Source organism: Trichechus manatus, unplaced genomic scaffold (assembly GCF_000243295.1).
Source record: "Trichechus manatus latirostris isolate Lorelei unplaced genomic scaffold, TriManLat1.0 scaffold00001, whole genome shotgun sequence".
Lineage (NCBI taxonomy): Eukaryota > Metazoa > Chordata > Mammalia > Sirenia > Trichechidae > Trichechus > Trichechus manatus.
The window spans coordinates 25,641,750-25,659,267 of NW_004443937.1; the positions used below are offsets into that span (position 1 = coordinate 25,641,750).

The 17,518-nt window shown below is 43.0% G+C and overlaps 1 protein-coding gene across 1 annotated transcript in view; it reads right to left on the bottom strand.

The window, feature by feature from the left end:
• The window catches only part of LOC101360623 (Putative serine protease 46), a 38,537-nt gene extending 27,602 nt beyond the window's left edge, over positions 1–10,935 (bottom strand). Inside the window, exons 1-4 of the mRNA XM_004368713.1 lie at positions 10,866–10,935; positions 7,595–7,772; positions 7,169–7,428; positions 6,178–6,344 (exon numbers count right to left, since the gene is read on the bottom strand). Coding sequence (XP_004368770.1) covers positions 6,178–6,344; positions 7,169–7,428; positions 7,595–7,772; positions 10,866–10,935 — 675 coding nt within the window. The remainder of the gene's footprint in view (positions 1–6,177; positions 6,345–7,168; positions 7,429–7,594; positions 7,773–10,865) is intronic.
• Between the last annotated feature and the right edge of the window lie 6,583 nt (positions 10,936–17,518).

Consider the following 17,518-nt stretch of genomic DNA (forward strand, 5'->3'; position numbering starts at 1 on the left):
GTTTTAAGCTGTCAATTTCTCCACTTTTCAAAGAGTTATATAATCAATACTTGTTATACATGTAAGTTTATTATCAGTTTTAATCATAGAATAATAAGCAATAAATGTAGTTGTAAACTGTGTAAATGCAATAGTCCTTAGATTATATGAACAGTAACAACCAAATTGTTTTGTAAAATCTTTCTACACTGAATTACAACATTATTAGTAACTGACTGGAAACCATTTTTTAAAAATTTTTCTTCCTCTTTTCCTTTAATTACCATTTCATTTTCAAAAAAGTTATTGATATAGGTCCACAAATACTAATTACCACAATATTGTAGCTAAAACACCAGAAAATCTGACAAAATCAGGTGCTGTAAAAACACTGGCAGCCATGAAAACAACAGCCAGTGCTTGTAGTGAGTGCAAATGAGCCCACGTGATTCGAAGCGTCATTGTAATTGGGTTATAATGACAGCTCCAACCGAAGCCCACTGGAAGGTTCCAAAAGTAAATTAGCATAGGGGTTTAGCCTCGCAGGTATATTAATACATGTAAGCTGGGCTTACAAAATTTTTTGTTGTTGTTATAACTACAGGGATTTTTTTATAACAAATAATAAATTTCTGCTGAAACACTGCACAAAAATTTTATAGACAGTCATTCTGGTGTCACCCCCTCTGACAGTGTCATCTGGTGCAGTCCACACACCCCACACACCCCTAGTGACAACACTGGCACCTTCCCTTTAAAATTAGGAACAATAATATCTCCTGTCCTTGCACCTCTTCAAGATTGTACAATGAGAAAAGAAATTAAAAAGCATAAGGATTAGATAAGAAAAAATAAAATGATCACATTGCCAGAAAATGTGACTGCTTACATAGAATGTCAAGAAAATCAACAAAGTATTAGAAATAGGAAGAGTTCAGCAAGATCAATATATGACAACTATCTGTGTTGCTCCACTCCAGCAACAATTAGAAAAATAATTTTTAAAAATGATACCATTTACAATAGCCACAAAAATACGAGGTACATAAGGATACATCAAAAAAAAAAAAAAAAAAGTCAAGAACAAGATGTTTCTGAGGGAAATGTTAAGATTTTATTGAATGATATTATAGAAGATCTAAATAAATGGAGGGGTATACTATGTTTATGGATGGAAACACTCAGCTATCTTGAAGACATCAATTCTTCCCAAATTAATCTACATATTCAAAGCAAGTTGAATCAAAATCTCAAGAATATTAATTTGGGGGAGGCTAGAATTTAAACTTCATTAACAATCTGCATTATGCAGATGACACAACCTTGGCTTGCTGAAAGTGAAGAGGACTTGAAGCACTTACTGATGAAGATCAAAGACCACAGCCTTCAGTATGGATTACACCTCAGCATAAAGAAAACAAAAATCCTCACAACTGGACCAATAAGCAACATTATGATAAACAGAGAAATGATTGAAGTTGTTAAGGATTTCATTTTACTTGGATCCACAATCAACACCCATGGAAGCAGCAGTCAAGAAATCAAAAGACACGTTGCGTTGGGCAAATCTGCTGTGAAAGACCTCTTTAAAGTGTTGAAAAGCAAAGATGTCACCTTGAAGACTAGGAAGCGCCTGACCCAAGCCATGGTATTTTCAATTGCATCATATACATGCGAAAGCTGGACAATGACTAAGGAAGACCGAAGAAGACTTGATGTCTTTGAATTGTGGTGCTTGTGAAGAATACTGAATATACCATGGACTGCCAAAAGAACGAACAAATCTGTCTTGGAAGAAGTACAACCAGAATGCTCCTTAGAAGCAAGGATGGCGAGATTACGTCTTACATACTTTGGACATGTTATCAGGAGGGATCAGTCCCTGGAGAAGGATATCATGCTTGGTAAAGTACAGGGTCAGCGAAAAAAAGGAAGACCCTCGATGAGATGGACTGACACAGTGGCTCCAACAATGGACTCAAGCATAACAACGATTGTGAGGATGGCCCAGGACTGGGCAGTGTTTTGTTCTGCAGTACATAGGGTCGCTATGAGTCAGAACCGACTCGACAGCACCTAATAACAACAACAGAATTTAAACTGATTCCAAAGTTGATATGGAAAAGGAAAGAATGAAGAATAGCCAAGAAATTTTTGAAGAAAGATAAACAGATGAGAGGACTTCACCTATGAGATAACCAGACTTACTATAACATGATAATTAAGACAATGTAACATTGTTGCTAGAATAGACATATAGACCAAGGAAGCAAAACAAAGAGCCCAGAAACAGGCCCCTGTGCACATGGAAAGTTAATTTATTAGATGGGTGGTGACAGTTAACGTGGGAAATGGTTTGTCAATGAATGACACTAGAACAATTGGCACTCCATGTGGAAAAATAAATAAAAAATAGATTCCTACCTTATACCATTCACAAAATGAATACCATGTGGATTCAAGACCTAAATGTGGAAATCAAAATTCCAAATTTTTAGGAAAAAAATGCAACAGAAGGATTTATTTTAAAAGACACAAAAAAGCATAAACCAAAAAGGAAAACATGGATATATTTGACTAAAATAAAATCTGAAATTGCTCTTCAGCAAAATACTGTATAAACAAAGTGAAAAGATAGGAGAAGATATTTGCAATGCACAATAGCCTCAGAATTAGTATCCAGAATATAAAAGTATTTAAAAAAGGAGAAGCCAAATGATAGAAAAATGTGCAAAAGAGAAAAATAAGTGATTCATAGGAGAGGAATCCCAAATGATGAACAGACATATGAAAACATGCATGCATAACTGCATTACTAATCAGGAACACACACATGGCAACCACATTGGAGGTACTCCTTCTCAGCCATCAGATGGGAAAGCATTTTATAGTCTGACAATACCAAAGATTGGCAAGAATATGGAGCAATAGAACTCTCAAACACTGCTGTACAAGTATAGATTAATCCAATCACTTGGGGAAAAAAATTTGATGTTGCACACAGTTAATGCACTTGGCTGCTAACTGAAAAGTTAGCACTTCAAGTTCACCTAGAGGCACTTTGGAAGAAAGGCCTGGTGATCTACTTCCAAAAAATCAGCCATTGAAAACTCTATGGAGCCATCAAAAGACTTTATCAAAAGAATAAAAAGACAACCCACAGACTGGGGAAAAAAATCTTCAGGAATCTCTTACTTATCGAGTGCTGCTCTAACAGAAATGCCACAAGTGGATGGCTTTAACAAAGAGAAATTTATTCTCTCACAGTTTAGGAGGCTAGAAGTCCAAATTCACGGTGCCAGTCCAGGGGCAGGCTTTCTCTGTCGGCTCTGGGGGAAGATCCTTGTCATCAATCTTCCCTAATCTAAGAGTTTCGCAGCACAAGGACTCTGGGTCCAAAAAAACGAGGTCCCCTTCTGATTCTGCACTCTTGGTGGTAGGAGGTCCTCCAGGTCTCTCTGCTCACTTTTCTCTTTTACATCTCAAAAGAGATTGACTTAAAACAAAACCTAATCTTGTAGATTGAGTCCTGCCTCATTAACATAACTGCTTCTAATCCCACCTCATTAACATCATAGAGGTAGAATTTACAACACGTAGGAAAATCGTATCAGATGACACAATGGTGGGCAATCACACAATACTGGGAATCCTGGCCTAGCCAAGCTGATGCACATTTTTGGGGGACACAATTCAATCCACAACAGGGAACAGCATATTTGATAAGGGTCTAATCTCTAAAATATATAGAAAACGTCAACAACTCAACAACAAAAAGACAAACAAACTCAATTAAAAAATGGGCAAAAGACACGAATAAACACTTTACTAAGAGGACATTCAAGAGGCCCACAAATACATGAAAGATGTCTGCAATCTTCAGCCATTAGAGAGATGCTAAAATGGCACTGATCAACAGAAAATAACAAATGCTGGCCAGGATGTGGGGAGATTGGAACACTTATCCACTGCTGGTGGGACTGTAAAATTGTACAACCACTATGGAAAACAGTATGGCGCTTCCTCTCCTAAGTATACACCCTAGAGACCTAATAGAAGTGACACGAAGAGACAAATGCACACCTATGTTCATTGCAGCACTATTCACGAAAGCAAAAAGATGGAAACAACCTAAATGCCCATTAATGGAGGAATGGATAAGCAAAATGTGGTACATATATACAATGGAATACTGTGCAACCATAAAGAATAATTATACATCCTCGAAACATAACATGAATCTGGAGAACACTACCCTGAGTGAAATAAGTCAATCACAAAAGGACAAATATTGCAAGATCCCACTTTTATAAAAAGACAAAAATATGTATACATACAGAAACCAGCATTCATTGGTGGTTACCAGAGAGGGGTGGGTGAGGAGAGGGACAATCACTCTTTAAAGAGTAGACACTTGTTATTTTTGGTAATGGGAAAAGTAACAAACACTGAATGTGGGTGAAGTGTGCACAGCTTGACCAAGGTAAATGATGTCACTAAGAAGTACACACACAAAGGACATAATTGGTAAATGTTAGAAAATATATAATTTTGCAACAACCAAAAAATTTATATGTGGTTACATATGTATGTATGTATACATACATGTGCACAGGTGTGTATATGTGTGCATGTATGTGGTCATATGTATACACATATACATGTGTGTACATGTATGTATGTTCATATATACAATAAAGCATATAGGGGACACAGTTATGGATATTTCTTAGATAAAACCAAACACCTCACAGGATTGTTTTTCTGGGGTTGAAGCCTTAGGACCATAGACTTGTGGGACAACTCAGTCAGTTGGTATAATATAGTTCACGAAGTTTACGTTCTACGTAAAGTTTATGCTACGTGAGTAGCATCTGGGGTCTTAAAAGCTTGCAAGCAGCCATCTAAGATACAACTATCAGTATCTTCTCATCTGGAGCAAAACAGGAAGAAAGAAACCAAAGTCTCAAAGAATAAATTAGTCTACAGGACTAATAGTCTTCACGAACCTCACCCTCATCTACCCTGAGACTAGAAGAACTAGATGGTGCCCGGCTACCACTAATGACCATTTCGATCAGGGCCACAATAGATGGATCCTGATAGAAAGGGAGAAATAATGTGGAACAGAGCTCAGTTTTTAAAAAGTCCAGACTTATTGGACACATAGAGACTAGAGGAGTCCCCAAGACTATCGCCCTGAGATACTTCATAAACTTTGAACCAAAACTATCCCCTGGGTAGTAAATAATAACCTTGTAGCCAAATAACAGATTGTCTCATAAAATAAAGAATATTACCAATAAGTACTGTGCACCTTTAAAAAATCATCTACGTAAGACCAAATGGTCAACAATCATTCCAAAGCAGAGATGAAAGGATAAGGGGACAGGGAAACCAGATTACTGGAAGTGATACATCCAGAAGGGAATTAATGAGAATGTTAACACATTGTGGAAAATGTAACCAATGTCTCTGAACAATATGTGTGGTAATTGTTAAACGGGAATCTAACCTGCTGTGTAAACTTTCAACAAAAGCACAATAAAATATTATTTTTAAAAACTCTATGGAGCATAGTTCTAATCTGACACACATGAGGTCGCCATGAGTGTCAGCTTGCCGTCAGCTTGACAGCAACTGGATTTATCAAAGATGAAGGTATGCACAGCCTATGCCCCACCAATTCCATGCAGGATGTATCTTGTTCAGAAATCCTGGAACACATAAATAGGGATATGTGTGTGAGAATATTCAGAGCAGCAGAGTTGGTGATATGAAAAAATGGAAAACTACCTCAATGTTTATAAACAAGAAAATGGGTAAATTGTGGTGTATTCACAAAAGAGAATATTACAGAATTGTTAATTAATGAATAAGAGCTGCATGTATCGATATGGATAAATCTAAAATGCAGACTGTAGAATGGAAGATGCAAGTGGCAGACGCATGTTTACAGAATGATTTCATTTATCAAAGCTGGTTCTGCCAGCACCTGGCCCAGATCTGGGCACGTGTTCAGAAGTGTTAAAATGATCTGAAAATCACTGCCGTTATTGCCATCATTGCAGACATGCTAAGGGTATTTGCACCCCCGTTTTACTGACTGGGAAACTGAGATCCAGAGGAACAAGGAGTCCCAGTGCCATGCCATAAGGAAGGCACGCCCCCCAAAGCCCCAGTCCATACTCTCCTCACCTGACAAGAGGTCACGGCCCGTTGTGATATGCCACACAGCATGTCATTCCCAATGAAGAACTTCTCGCCCCTCTTGAGGAGGAATCGATATCTCTGATTGCAGATGTCATTGTGAATGATCTTGATAGCTATCTCCTGAAGACTGTAGGGGGCAGATGTCGATGTCACTGAGGACGCTGTGGTCCCTGAGAAGAGAGAGATCCTGCCTGGCATCCCCGTAATTCTTCTGCCCAACTCCATCTCAGAGTAGTCTGAATTTGCTAATGTGGAAGGCAGGGCCACTTCCTGCAATGGTAATTCATAAAGGCCTCAGCCTACAGCATGACTTTTGTAAAAGCCCCAGCTCATTAGACAGACTAAACAAGGGTCTCCCAGGGGGGTCGGGGGACATCCAGGCACCGAATGGGGACAAGGAGAGATTTCCCCACAATTTCAGGTTCCATGACAATGGGGAGCTAAGCACTGCTCCATAGCTGCCCAACAAGGTAGCAAGATCCCAAAGTGACTGGCTACATGGCACCCCTGGAAGGCAGGACCCCAAAAGGGCCCCCAGATCCAGGACCCCAGGGTGACACCAACAGGGGCCAGACATCCAGGAATTATGGGTGCCTCAAGATAACCAGTGATCAGGATGCCTCAGTACTTCCTGAGCTGTGGCCCTTGTACAAACTGCAGACAGGGAACCCCAGTGATGGCCAAAGAGTCTTTTCCTGCCAATGCCACAGGGTAGAGGCTTCTCATTGGATTTAACGTGACTTTGGGGACTGAGGTCCATGCAGGCCACGTGTGTCTTTTCCACTAGACCACGCCGTGTATATCTGCATATCCACAGAGGTAAGGACAGTGTATGGCATGGTTAGGTACTCAGGAAATGCCTGCTGGCTGAGTGAACAAGTGGATAACGGAATGGCCTGCAGAGCTTATGGTGGGGCGGAGGATCTGTGCTCTGAGCAGGCGGGTGTCTTGGGCCCTTCCGCCTGCCTTCACTCACCTTGTTTCCCTACCTGTCCCCACCCGATCACCCAGCATATGGAGCCAAGAAGTGGCTTGTATTGGGCATCGGGAAGGCAGATGGGCTGGATGTTGGGGGACCAGGAGATGGTATTCTGGAGCTTCAGGAGGGCAATGTCCTGGGACGCGAGATTGTTGAAGCTCTTGTGGATCACGATGTGATTGATCGGGAGCTGAATGTCAGTTTCAGGGGAGCTTCGGTGTCCCACCCTGACGGAGTACTGGCTTGCGTTCCTGGATCTGCAGGGTCACGGGTGGGAGGTGGACTGTCTGTAGGGAGGCTGGAAGTGGCCACCGAGCCAGGCCCCCTCCTCCCAGAGCCCCAGATTCACCGGTCACCCCTACTCCCCCTCCTCTGCCCTCACCAGAAGGCAAAGCCCAGGACCAGCTGGCCTCTCTGACTGACCTTTGTAAGCAGTGTGCAGCCGTGAGGACCCACTGCTCGTGGAAGATGGAGCCACTGCAGATATACACGCCCAGAAACAGGATGCTCACCTGCCATGGCCACTTGCCTTCCTCCACCACCTTCCCCTTCACCACCCTGCAGGAGATGTTGGTCTGACCACAGACCCCGAACAAGGGCACTGGGGAAAGAGTAGACAGGGGCTGTGCTAGCCCCGCGCAGATCCTCGGGCAGCCACAGGCAGCTCTCACTCAGAGCCCTGCGCACTGCAGACTCTCGAGGCAGAGTCACCTTCCAGCCCAGACGCGAGCAGCCAGGGCCACATGTCCATGGGGGGAGGGGCTTTTCCCACCGCCCTGAAACTGGCAACCAAAGACCCAGAGGCAGCAGGTACCCCACTGATATAAAATAAGGGCAACCCCCAAACAACAGAGACCGGACAGCCTCTCCAGGACTTGTTATGAGGCAGCTGAGCCGTCACCCAGGGCTAATCCCAGCTCCAGAGTTACACAGATGGTAGTGGGAGTGAGAATCACCAGAGAGGAGAGCCGTCAGCCTGAGGTGAACGGCAGGGCTCAGTGGGCAGGGCGGCCTGAAGAAACAGACAGTGAGGCTTCACTGTCCAGCCCCAGGGCCAGCTTCCTGCAGACTACCACCTCTGGGCCACGCAGTGAGTGGTGACGCTCGTCTACCCCCTCCTTACCCCTCACTGGCCCCCACATACAGGGGGAGCTGCCCTGAAGGGAGGGGGTGAGAGGGGAGGAGGCTGCACTGAGCTGGGTATGAGATTGAGATTTTACTTTTTTATTTTTATTTATTTTTTTATTGGGCTTTAGGTGAAAGTTTACACAGCAAATTAGTTTCTCATTAATCAATTAATACACAGATTGTCTTGTGACATTGGTTGCCAACCCTGCTGATGTGTCAACACTCTTCCCTTCTCCACCCCAGGCTCCCTGTTTCCATTCGTTCAGTTTTCCTGTCCCTTCCTGTCTTCTCATTTGGCTTTTGGGCTGGTGGGCCCATTTGGTCTCATATACACGATTGAAGAACGAAACACGTTCTTCACATTGTGTTATTGTTTGCCCTAGAGACCGAGATTTTAAACTGGCCCAAGCTTGTCTGGCATTTAATAAGCGAGCCTCATTAAGGACAGGAAAGGGAGAAAGAAGCCTCGGCAAGATGAAAGAAAAAGAAAACAAGTTCTCGGCGGTACCCTGCTGTCAAGGTAAGACTGGTCAATACACTGTTACAGGTGGCCACGGACCTCCTCACAGAGGCGAAGCTGGACACAGGTTCACACCGTCACCAGCTGTCGTGGTTACAGAAAGTCTCAGTTTCATGCCGAGCTCAGCGTGCGGGGCCAAGCAGGGACTCGGCAGCGGTGAGCAAGGCTTGTTCTTACCTGGGAGAGTCCGTGGGGGCCGAGGGGCGAGAACAACAACAAACAGACAAGGCTACGAATCTCTGGTGACCCATACGTGTTAACAGAAACATCTTCCCGGGCCCGCCTTGTGGAAATCCCTCGGGAGTGACCAACCTTTGCTGTCTAGGCCCATACGTACCGTGGGCCCCAGGCTCCTGGTATTATCAGGCGTAAAGTAAACGGCAGGCTCCCTTGCCACAGACGTCAAGGCCTGGATGCCTTTGACCTCAACCAGCGGCCTTCCACGGGGACCCCAAGGCCTCCTCACAGACCACCCCCACTTCTGCTGAGAACTCTGCTTTGCCCTCTCACCCCTGAGCCTGTTCTACTTCCTGTCTCCCCCAGGGGGAGCCACACTTCAGACCCTTCTCTTACACCTTTTTGTTTCAGATCACAGCCAGCCCCATCGACAGGGAGAGGAAGGAGAGGGTTTCCGGAGGCCGTCCTTTCCTTTCTCATAAAGCAGAGGCCTCACGGAGCCAGGGCCCTGCAGAAAGAACTCCACCACTTAAAAAGTGATAGCTCTAGGAGGCAGGGTTGGGCTTCCCCTCTCTGTTCCCCATCCCCAGTGGTTTCCCCAGGTCTCTGAGAAGAGCACGCCTCAGAATTCAGGGCAATGCTGACTGCAATTCCCTCCTCAAAACCTCACACTGGATTTGCAGATACAGCCTGGAGATGCGAGCACCAGAGGCTAGTACCAACTACGGTCGCCGAATTTGGGGGGCGCCGTGAGGGACTATTTGGAGGCTCGAGGTATTGCGGATCAACCCTTGTCATAGGCACAATGTCACCATTCCGCACAGCCAGATATAGCCAGACACTCCATGGTTCAAAGTGATTCCCTCACAGACCCGCCTCTACTCCGGCTTGGAGGCCCAGAGTCAGAGCTGGGAGGCATCGCCATTTACAAGTTGTACTCTGATGTCATCTCTTGCACTCACATATGGGCATAGGAAGACATGTATTAGCTTCATGACCTCTGTCCCTATAAAGTCAGAGTTCTACGCCCATCCGCACATCATCATAGGCATAGCAGTCAGCTACATGGAGCAGTACACATCTGTACAACCCTAAAACGTCACAGATGCCTGAGGGCAGTGCAGCCCGTTCAGAGTAGAGGAGAACACCCCTTCATTCACTCATTCATTCACTTAGGGGAGTCATGCATTGATGGAAAAAGCAAAGTCCGTGAGTTGGGGAACACGACCTCAACTTCCAGACACCACCCCCAGCATGTTGTCTGTCAAGCGGCAGAACGGGAAGCTGGCAGGTGACCCAAGCCAGGGCTGCCACCGCAAGATTATGTGTGGTGGTCAGTTAGGGTGGGAGTCTAGAGACCCTCTGTTGCTTGGGGTCCCAAAATTTTCCCTCTCAAAGAATCTGTTGAAATCTGGTATTGAGTCCTGACTCCAACACTTAAAAGCCTCATAAGCTCTCTAGGCCTGGGTTTCCTACGATGAAGTAGGGATACTGGTAATGCCCACCTCACAGGTTATGGAGATGTAAAACCACATGAACTGGGCCTGACACAGGATGAGCGGTCATTCACACATCACTATCTTCACCATCATCATCACAAGTCCTGCTTCTCTTAAGATTTGCCTCCCAAACAAGCCCATCTGCTCCAGGGATGTTAGTTCAAACTCCCCCCCACCCATTCTTAATAAGGCGCTTCCCTCATGTGCTCGTGGCTGCCCTGCAAGTCAGAACTGCCCCCTCACCTCACATAGTCTGATAAAAACTTGCCCATTAGGATATGGATGATGGAACGCTTCAGCATGGAGGTACTACCATAAGCACCCAGACAGCAGACCCCTCCTGCCTCTCTCCCACATCCCCAAGCCCTACCTTTATGGATGTTCTCATATCTGGCAGGAGAATAGGCAGACGTGAGAAGGCCCTCCTCACACCCAGACATTGCAAGCAGGTGCCCGGCCTTTACTGGTCCTCATAATGGGACGCAGAGACAGGGCAGGCAGGAATCTCCACTGTGTGAGGATTCTAGAACTCATGGTTTGTTCATTCAGGGCAACAGGGCCTCTGCCCTAGGATTGGGGGCTCAGCTTTTGGGCAGCAGGATGCTGAGGAGGTGGTGTGGCCATGGCTAGGCCCAGCCAGGGCCATGAGGTGATGCTGCTGCTGGGCACCTCCCTGGATGGTGGTCCTGGTGCCCAGCCAGGCCCCTGTGATGGCACCTGGCACCTGGCCTATGATAGTGTCCCTGGGACCAACCCTCAGCAGCACACCGATGCCCAGCCTTGGCCCTTGAAGACGACCCTGTACCTAGCTTTGAGTCAGCCCATGACATCGCCACGTGTCTGGCCTGTGCCTGATCTGTGAAGCCCCCCCACCCCGCCAGTGCTCCTCTATGAAGCCCCTCTGAGGGCCCCTCTGGAGGTGTGAAAACTGAGGCACTAAGAGGGGAATGACTATTCCTACAGTGTGTGACTGAGTTGAGACTGGTTTTCCTTTTTCCCAAAGGGTCTGGTAGAGGGAGTCCAGATGTGTATTTGGCTTGGGAAGGCAGCTTCCCAAGAAGAAAGTGATGCCCACAGCATCTTGCAGGCCTGGGTCTTCATGAATCAGCAGGAAAAATGACATCTTGGGACCCCTCCCCACCACTCCACTGAGGTCCCCTCCCCAAAGACCTTGTGTTCCCCACACGGTCCATGAAGAACAATTCAGTCTTGCTCCACCTTGTTCCCAGTGTTGGTGAGGATGTGGGGTAACAGGGCTGCTCACATGCTGCTGGGGGAGAGGAACCGGCACAGCCACTGTGGGAGACTGGAATCATCTAGGAAAGCAGAAAGGGTGTCTACCCCACAGTCTGGCAGTTCCTCCCCTTACTGTGTGCCCTGGAAACAGTCGTGCACATTTGCAGCAGGAAAGACAGTCAGACTGTTCACATCAGCACCGTCAGGAAGAGCCCCAACTGGAAACTTCCCGGCTGCCATCGAAGGCAGGATGGATGCACGAAACACTCGACAGCCACGAGGATGGACCATCTACTGCCACACGTAGCTACATGGTGAATCTCATAAACATATAGTTGAGTGAAAGAAGTCAGACACAAAAGAGTACAAGCAAACAAACCATTTGTTGGGATGCATGCTATGGTCGAAAACCAAGGGAGTAATTATCCTACAATCAGATTTCCTCTAGGGGGAGAGAGGGATAGAGAGAAAAAGGGAGAGCGCAATCTACCGCGATGTATATGTATGTATATATGTGTATGTGCCACAGTAAAAAATTCACATATATATATATATACGTACACACACATATATACAGATATCCCACAAACTAAAAAGAGAAAGAAGTTCCAAAGAAAAGAGACCCTATCTACTTTTCTGCCTTTGTGGAAAATAATTTTAAGGAAACAATCAATAAAACAAAATAAGATAACTGAATAAAGACCAAGCATATATCACAATTCACGTGAATGCATAAAACGCTACTTTTAAAAGACAAAGATTCTTATACTGTGTAGTAAATAAATTCCACTCATATACTACTTATTAGAGACACACCTAAAACAAAGTGACATGAAGCAGTTGATGGGCAAAAAAGATACTAAGCGTCTGGAAACGAAAACACAAAAGGCAATGTTAGTGAGGATGGCGCAGGACCTGGCGACGTTTCGTTCTGCTGTACCTAAGGTCTCAGTGAGTTGAAGACAACTGGACAGCAGCCATCTATCTATATCTATATAACTCTCATATGAAATAAGAGAAATAACATGAAATTATAAACTACAATAGAAATGAAGGGCAATGATGTCAGTACATATCAAATCTTGTGAAATATGGCCCAAGTAAGACTCAGAGGAAATTCTGAGGAATTAAATGAAAATGTTAGAAACTAAGGAAGTCTAAAACGATGAACTAAGCGTACTACTTAAGAAGTGAGAAAAAGAACAATAAAATAATTCCTCCCAAAAAAGTAGAAAGTTGGAATTACTAATGCTAACTAAAGCTAAAAGGAGTTTATTAGGGGTGGAAAAAAAGCAGCAGATTTGATCACTAAACCCAAAAGTTAGTCTGTACCATTGAGGAGTTGCCAAGTAACAGAAACCTCCGCTCAGACAGGCTTAAAATTTCTATCTCTTCTCTCTGCCTTCAATGGTGGCTGCTTCATCCTAAATTGGTTTTCTTGTTGAAAATCAGTTGCCAATAGCCAACATCCTCCTGCTTCCTTATCCACATTCAGAGAGAGAGAGAGCTCCAGTCTCTCCTCTAACCATGCCTTATGCTCACTGGGACGGTCTAGATCAGCACCCGACTGGCGTTAGGAGTCCAGGGCGCTGGAATATGCCAACTAGATCAAGCTCTGGGAGCTGTGAGGGTAGCAGCTTCCCTTGAAAAGCACCGGCAGCATGCAGAGGTGTGGGCCCCTGACCAGGGACAGGCGACAGCTAGGGAAAGGAAAGGAAGGATGCTGTGACGTTAACCAGTAAAAGTCCACCACACGGTTCTTTGAAAAGATTCATGAAATCAACCAAAATTTGGCAATTCTGATCTTTACTTGTTAAGAAAAAGGGAGAGAATACATATACAAATTATACTAGAAATAGAAAAGGGACCATAAGTGTAAATGTCATACAATATATTTGAAGATGTAGGCTAAGTAAGTGATTTTGTAGGAACACATATAAAATTAACTCAAAAAGAGGTGGGAAATTGAATGGGCCAATAACTATAAAGGCAATTTTTATAGTCAAAGATTTGTCTTCTAAAAAAGGCATCAAGCCCAGCTGGTTTTATGTGCACACTATATCAAGCATAAGGAACAGATACTGCTGGTGCTATGCAAACTGCTCTAGGGCATAGGGAAATACTAGAAAGCTTCTTAATACGTTCTCAGAGGCTAGCATAGCAACGAACCAAATTTGAGCAAAGGGTAGAACAAAAAGGAAAATTGTAGGCCAATTCTAACATTGGGGCCAAAATTCTAAACAAAATGTCGGTAAATTGAATCTGCAGCATATTACAGCATTTACATAAGACATTTATTGATCTAGTAATATAATTCACTAGTTGAATAGATTAAATTTCAAAAATCATGTAATCATCTCAATAAATGCTCCAAATGCATCTGATTAAATACCACAGTCATTCCTGATTAAAACAATTTAAAATCCCATATAAGCCAAGAATAGAAGGAAACATTTTTATTTTAAGGCAGAGTATAAGAATAATATGAAAGTTACTAGCATTCCTACTAGAATGAATGTCTCTTGTTCACTACTGCATCCCCAGGGCCCAAAAGATTGCCTGACACCGAGAAGACTGTCAATAAATATTTGTGGAAAGGATAAAAGAAACGAGTCAGGGTCAGCACATGTCCTCCCGCCATCACCACTACTATTTCATATTGTGCTGGAGGTCTCAGGCAAAGAGATAGCAAAAAGAAATAAATGGTATAACTTTCAGAAAGGACAAGATAAAGCTGTCATCATTTTAGGTGATTTGATTACCCAAAAATCATCCAAGAGAATCATCTGAAAAACTATTTGAATGAACAAGACAGTTTTTCAAGATAGTCAGAATCCAGACAGTAATTTTGTACAGCTTTACAATATTTAACATGTAGAATTAGAAAAAAAATGTAATGGGAAAAGATATCATTCACAACATAACCAAAGTTGTAAAATACTTAGGAATAAATGTAATAAGATATTTTTACAGAGACCTATGAATAAACTAACTACCAAAAAAGATAAAGATGAGGAGCTGAATGAATGGAGAGGTACATCATATCCCTGGATAGAAACTCAACATTGGAAAAATGACAATTCTCCTCAAAGTAACCTGTGTAATATAATTCCAATTCAAATATCAATAGGATTTTTAATGAAAATTGACAAACTGATTCTGAAGTTTTATGACAGGCAAACTTTGTAGAATAGGCAATACTTTTTTTAAAAAAAAACAGGAGAGCTTTTGTTACCATTTAACAAAACATAACACAAAGCTGATTAAAACAGTACAGCACTGACCCAGGGACAGAGAGACAAATCAATGGGGAAAAAATAGAGGGTTCAAAAACATACCTATTTATATACAGAGATTAAACATGGAAATTCAAATCAGCAGGAAAAGGGTAGACTGTGCAAGAAATGGTGTCAATGAAATTGGCTGTCTGCTCACACCACACATAAAATGAATTTTCAAATAGATTAAAGAGTTAAATATAAAGAATAAAATTATCAAAATATTAAAAGAAATACAGAAAGGTACTTTGTATCATCTGGAGATAGACAAGGCTATCCAAAGCAAGACACAAAACCCAGGAAGAAAGTAAAGATTGACTCATCTGACTCCATAATAATTGTAAAAGACTTTATGGTAAAAATAGCCCATCTATTCCACATATATTTAAAAAACAAATGACCCACTGTCAAAAATATTTTTAAAAAAATAATAGACAAAGTCTTAATATAATTCAGAAAAGATAAAGACCTCCCATAAAAAAAAGATAAGCAACCCAATAGAAAAATAGGCAACATACATAAACAAAGGAGTCACTAGGAATAAAGTATATTTTTTAAAGTAAATACATGAAAAGACATTTTCTGATGGGGGAAAAAAATACAAATTAAAACAGTGATGAGATCATATTCTGCCATCAGATGGACAAAAATTTAAAATATTAATAATATCCATTTGGGTCATAAAATGATACTCGTGAAGAGTGTGCTTCTCAGCTCAAGTAGATACATGAGACTAAATGGGCAGCTCCTGTCCGGAGGTGAGATGAGAAGGCAGAGAGGGTCAGGAGCTGGTTGAATGGACACGGGAAATCAGGGGTGGAAAGAAGGAGTGTGCTGTCACAGTATAGGGAGAGCAATTAGGGTCACATAACAATGTATGTGTAAATTTTTGTGTGGAGGACTAACTTGAACTGTAAACTTTCCCTTAAAGTACAACAATAAAATAAAATAAAATAGTAATAATAATATCCATTTTGAGGAAAAGAGGAAACATTCATTCTCATATACCATAGGTGTTGAATGTAAACTGGTTTAGCTTTTGGGAGGGACAAATTTGATAGTATTCATCCAAAATTATTAAATTTGTCTTTCCTTTGACTGTCCTCCCTGGGTCCCATTCCCAGGAGCACAGCTGTGAAAATGCTCGGAAGTGTCACTTCTACAATGAAAAAGTCAGAAACAATCTAAAAATGGACTGGTTAAATAGCAGACATCACATCCACACAGAATACATGCAGTAGTTTAAAAATATGAAGAATAGCCCTAGGTACAGACATAGAAAGCTTTTCAAGTCATATAAGTAAAAAAAAAAAAAAATAGGTTAATAATGATATACTTATTGTTGTGTTGTTTGTTGGCACTGAGTCAGTTCTGACTCACGGCAACCCCATGTGTGCAAAGTACAGCTGCTCCACAGGGATTTTAAGGCCATGACCTTTCAAAAGCAGATAGCCAGGCCTGTCTTCCCATGAGCCTCTGGGTGGATTCAAACCGCCAACCTTTCAGCTAGTAGTGAAGAGCTTAATGGTTTGCGCCAGCCAGGGACACTAATACACATATAAGATCCTAGTTATTTAAAAAATGATGAAGTGTTTTATATAAGAATGTTAACAGTGATTACCTCTAGACAGGAGCACAAGATTGGTGGCGGGGATGGATGAGAGACAGGGAATCTTTATATTTATTTATATATATTTCTGAATAATTTTAGTAGAGCACAAGAATGTACTCAGATGTTGTTTCTAAATTTTCTTAAAAAGACAAAATTAATTTTTTAATTGTGAAAAATTTTTATAGAAAATTGAAAAAAAAAAAAAAGCAGAAGGAAATGCACGGAAATGAGAAGGGTGGATGTCTCTGCATAGGTCCTCCAGGGACGTTTCTTTTCTTTAGGCGTTATTATGTTTACCTAATTTTCTACAATGATCATGTAAAAATCAGATTTTTTTAAAATACCATTAAAAAAAAAGAAAGAAAGAAAGCTGATTTTAGAGTGCCGTATGTAGATCCTTCCTACTGTCTGCCTACAGGGCGTGTTCCGACTGCACCCTCACAGCACGCCCACTTGACAAACAAGGAAGGGCAAGCCAAGGTCCCTTTCCTATGCCCCAGCTCTAGTGCTATGGCAAAAATCCATCAGCCCTGACTCTGGGGAGCCTGTGGGCCAGAATTAATTCCAGGAGGCCCTGCCCTCACATTCACCCCTAACCCCAACCACCAGGCCACCCCAGGAAAGAGAAGAGAGCCAGCTCACAGTTACACAACTTTAATCCCTGCTATCTGGTCCAAGATTCCAGAACCATTCTAGGCCACGCTGCCCTTCTCCTGGTCACACAGGGCCCAGTCAGCCACCCCACCCCTCCTGGCTGGGATGTCAAAGAAGGACCCAGTCTCCTGGGGCCACTCCTTCCCCACCCTGGTTCCTATTGAACATGGACACATGACCTTGGTTTAACCTGGATTTGCCCCCACTCAGCAGAGGGTGCAGAGGGGAAGGAGGAAGAGGAAG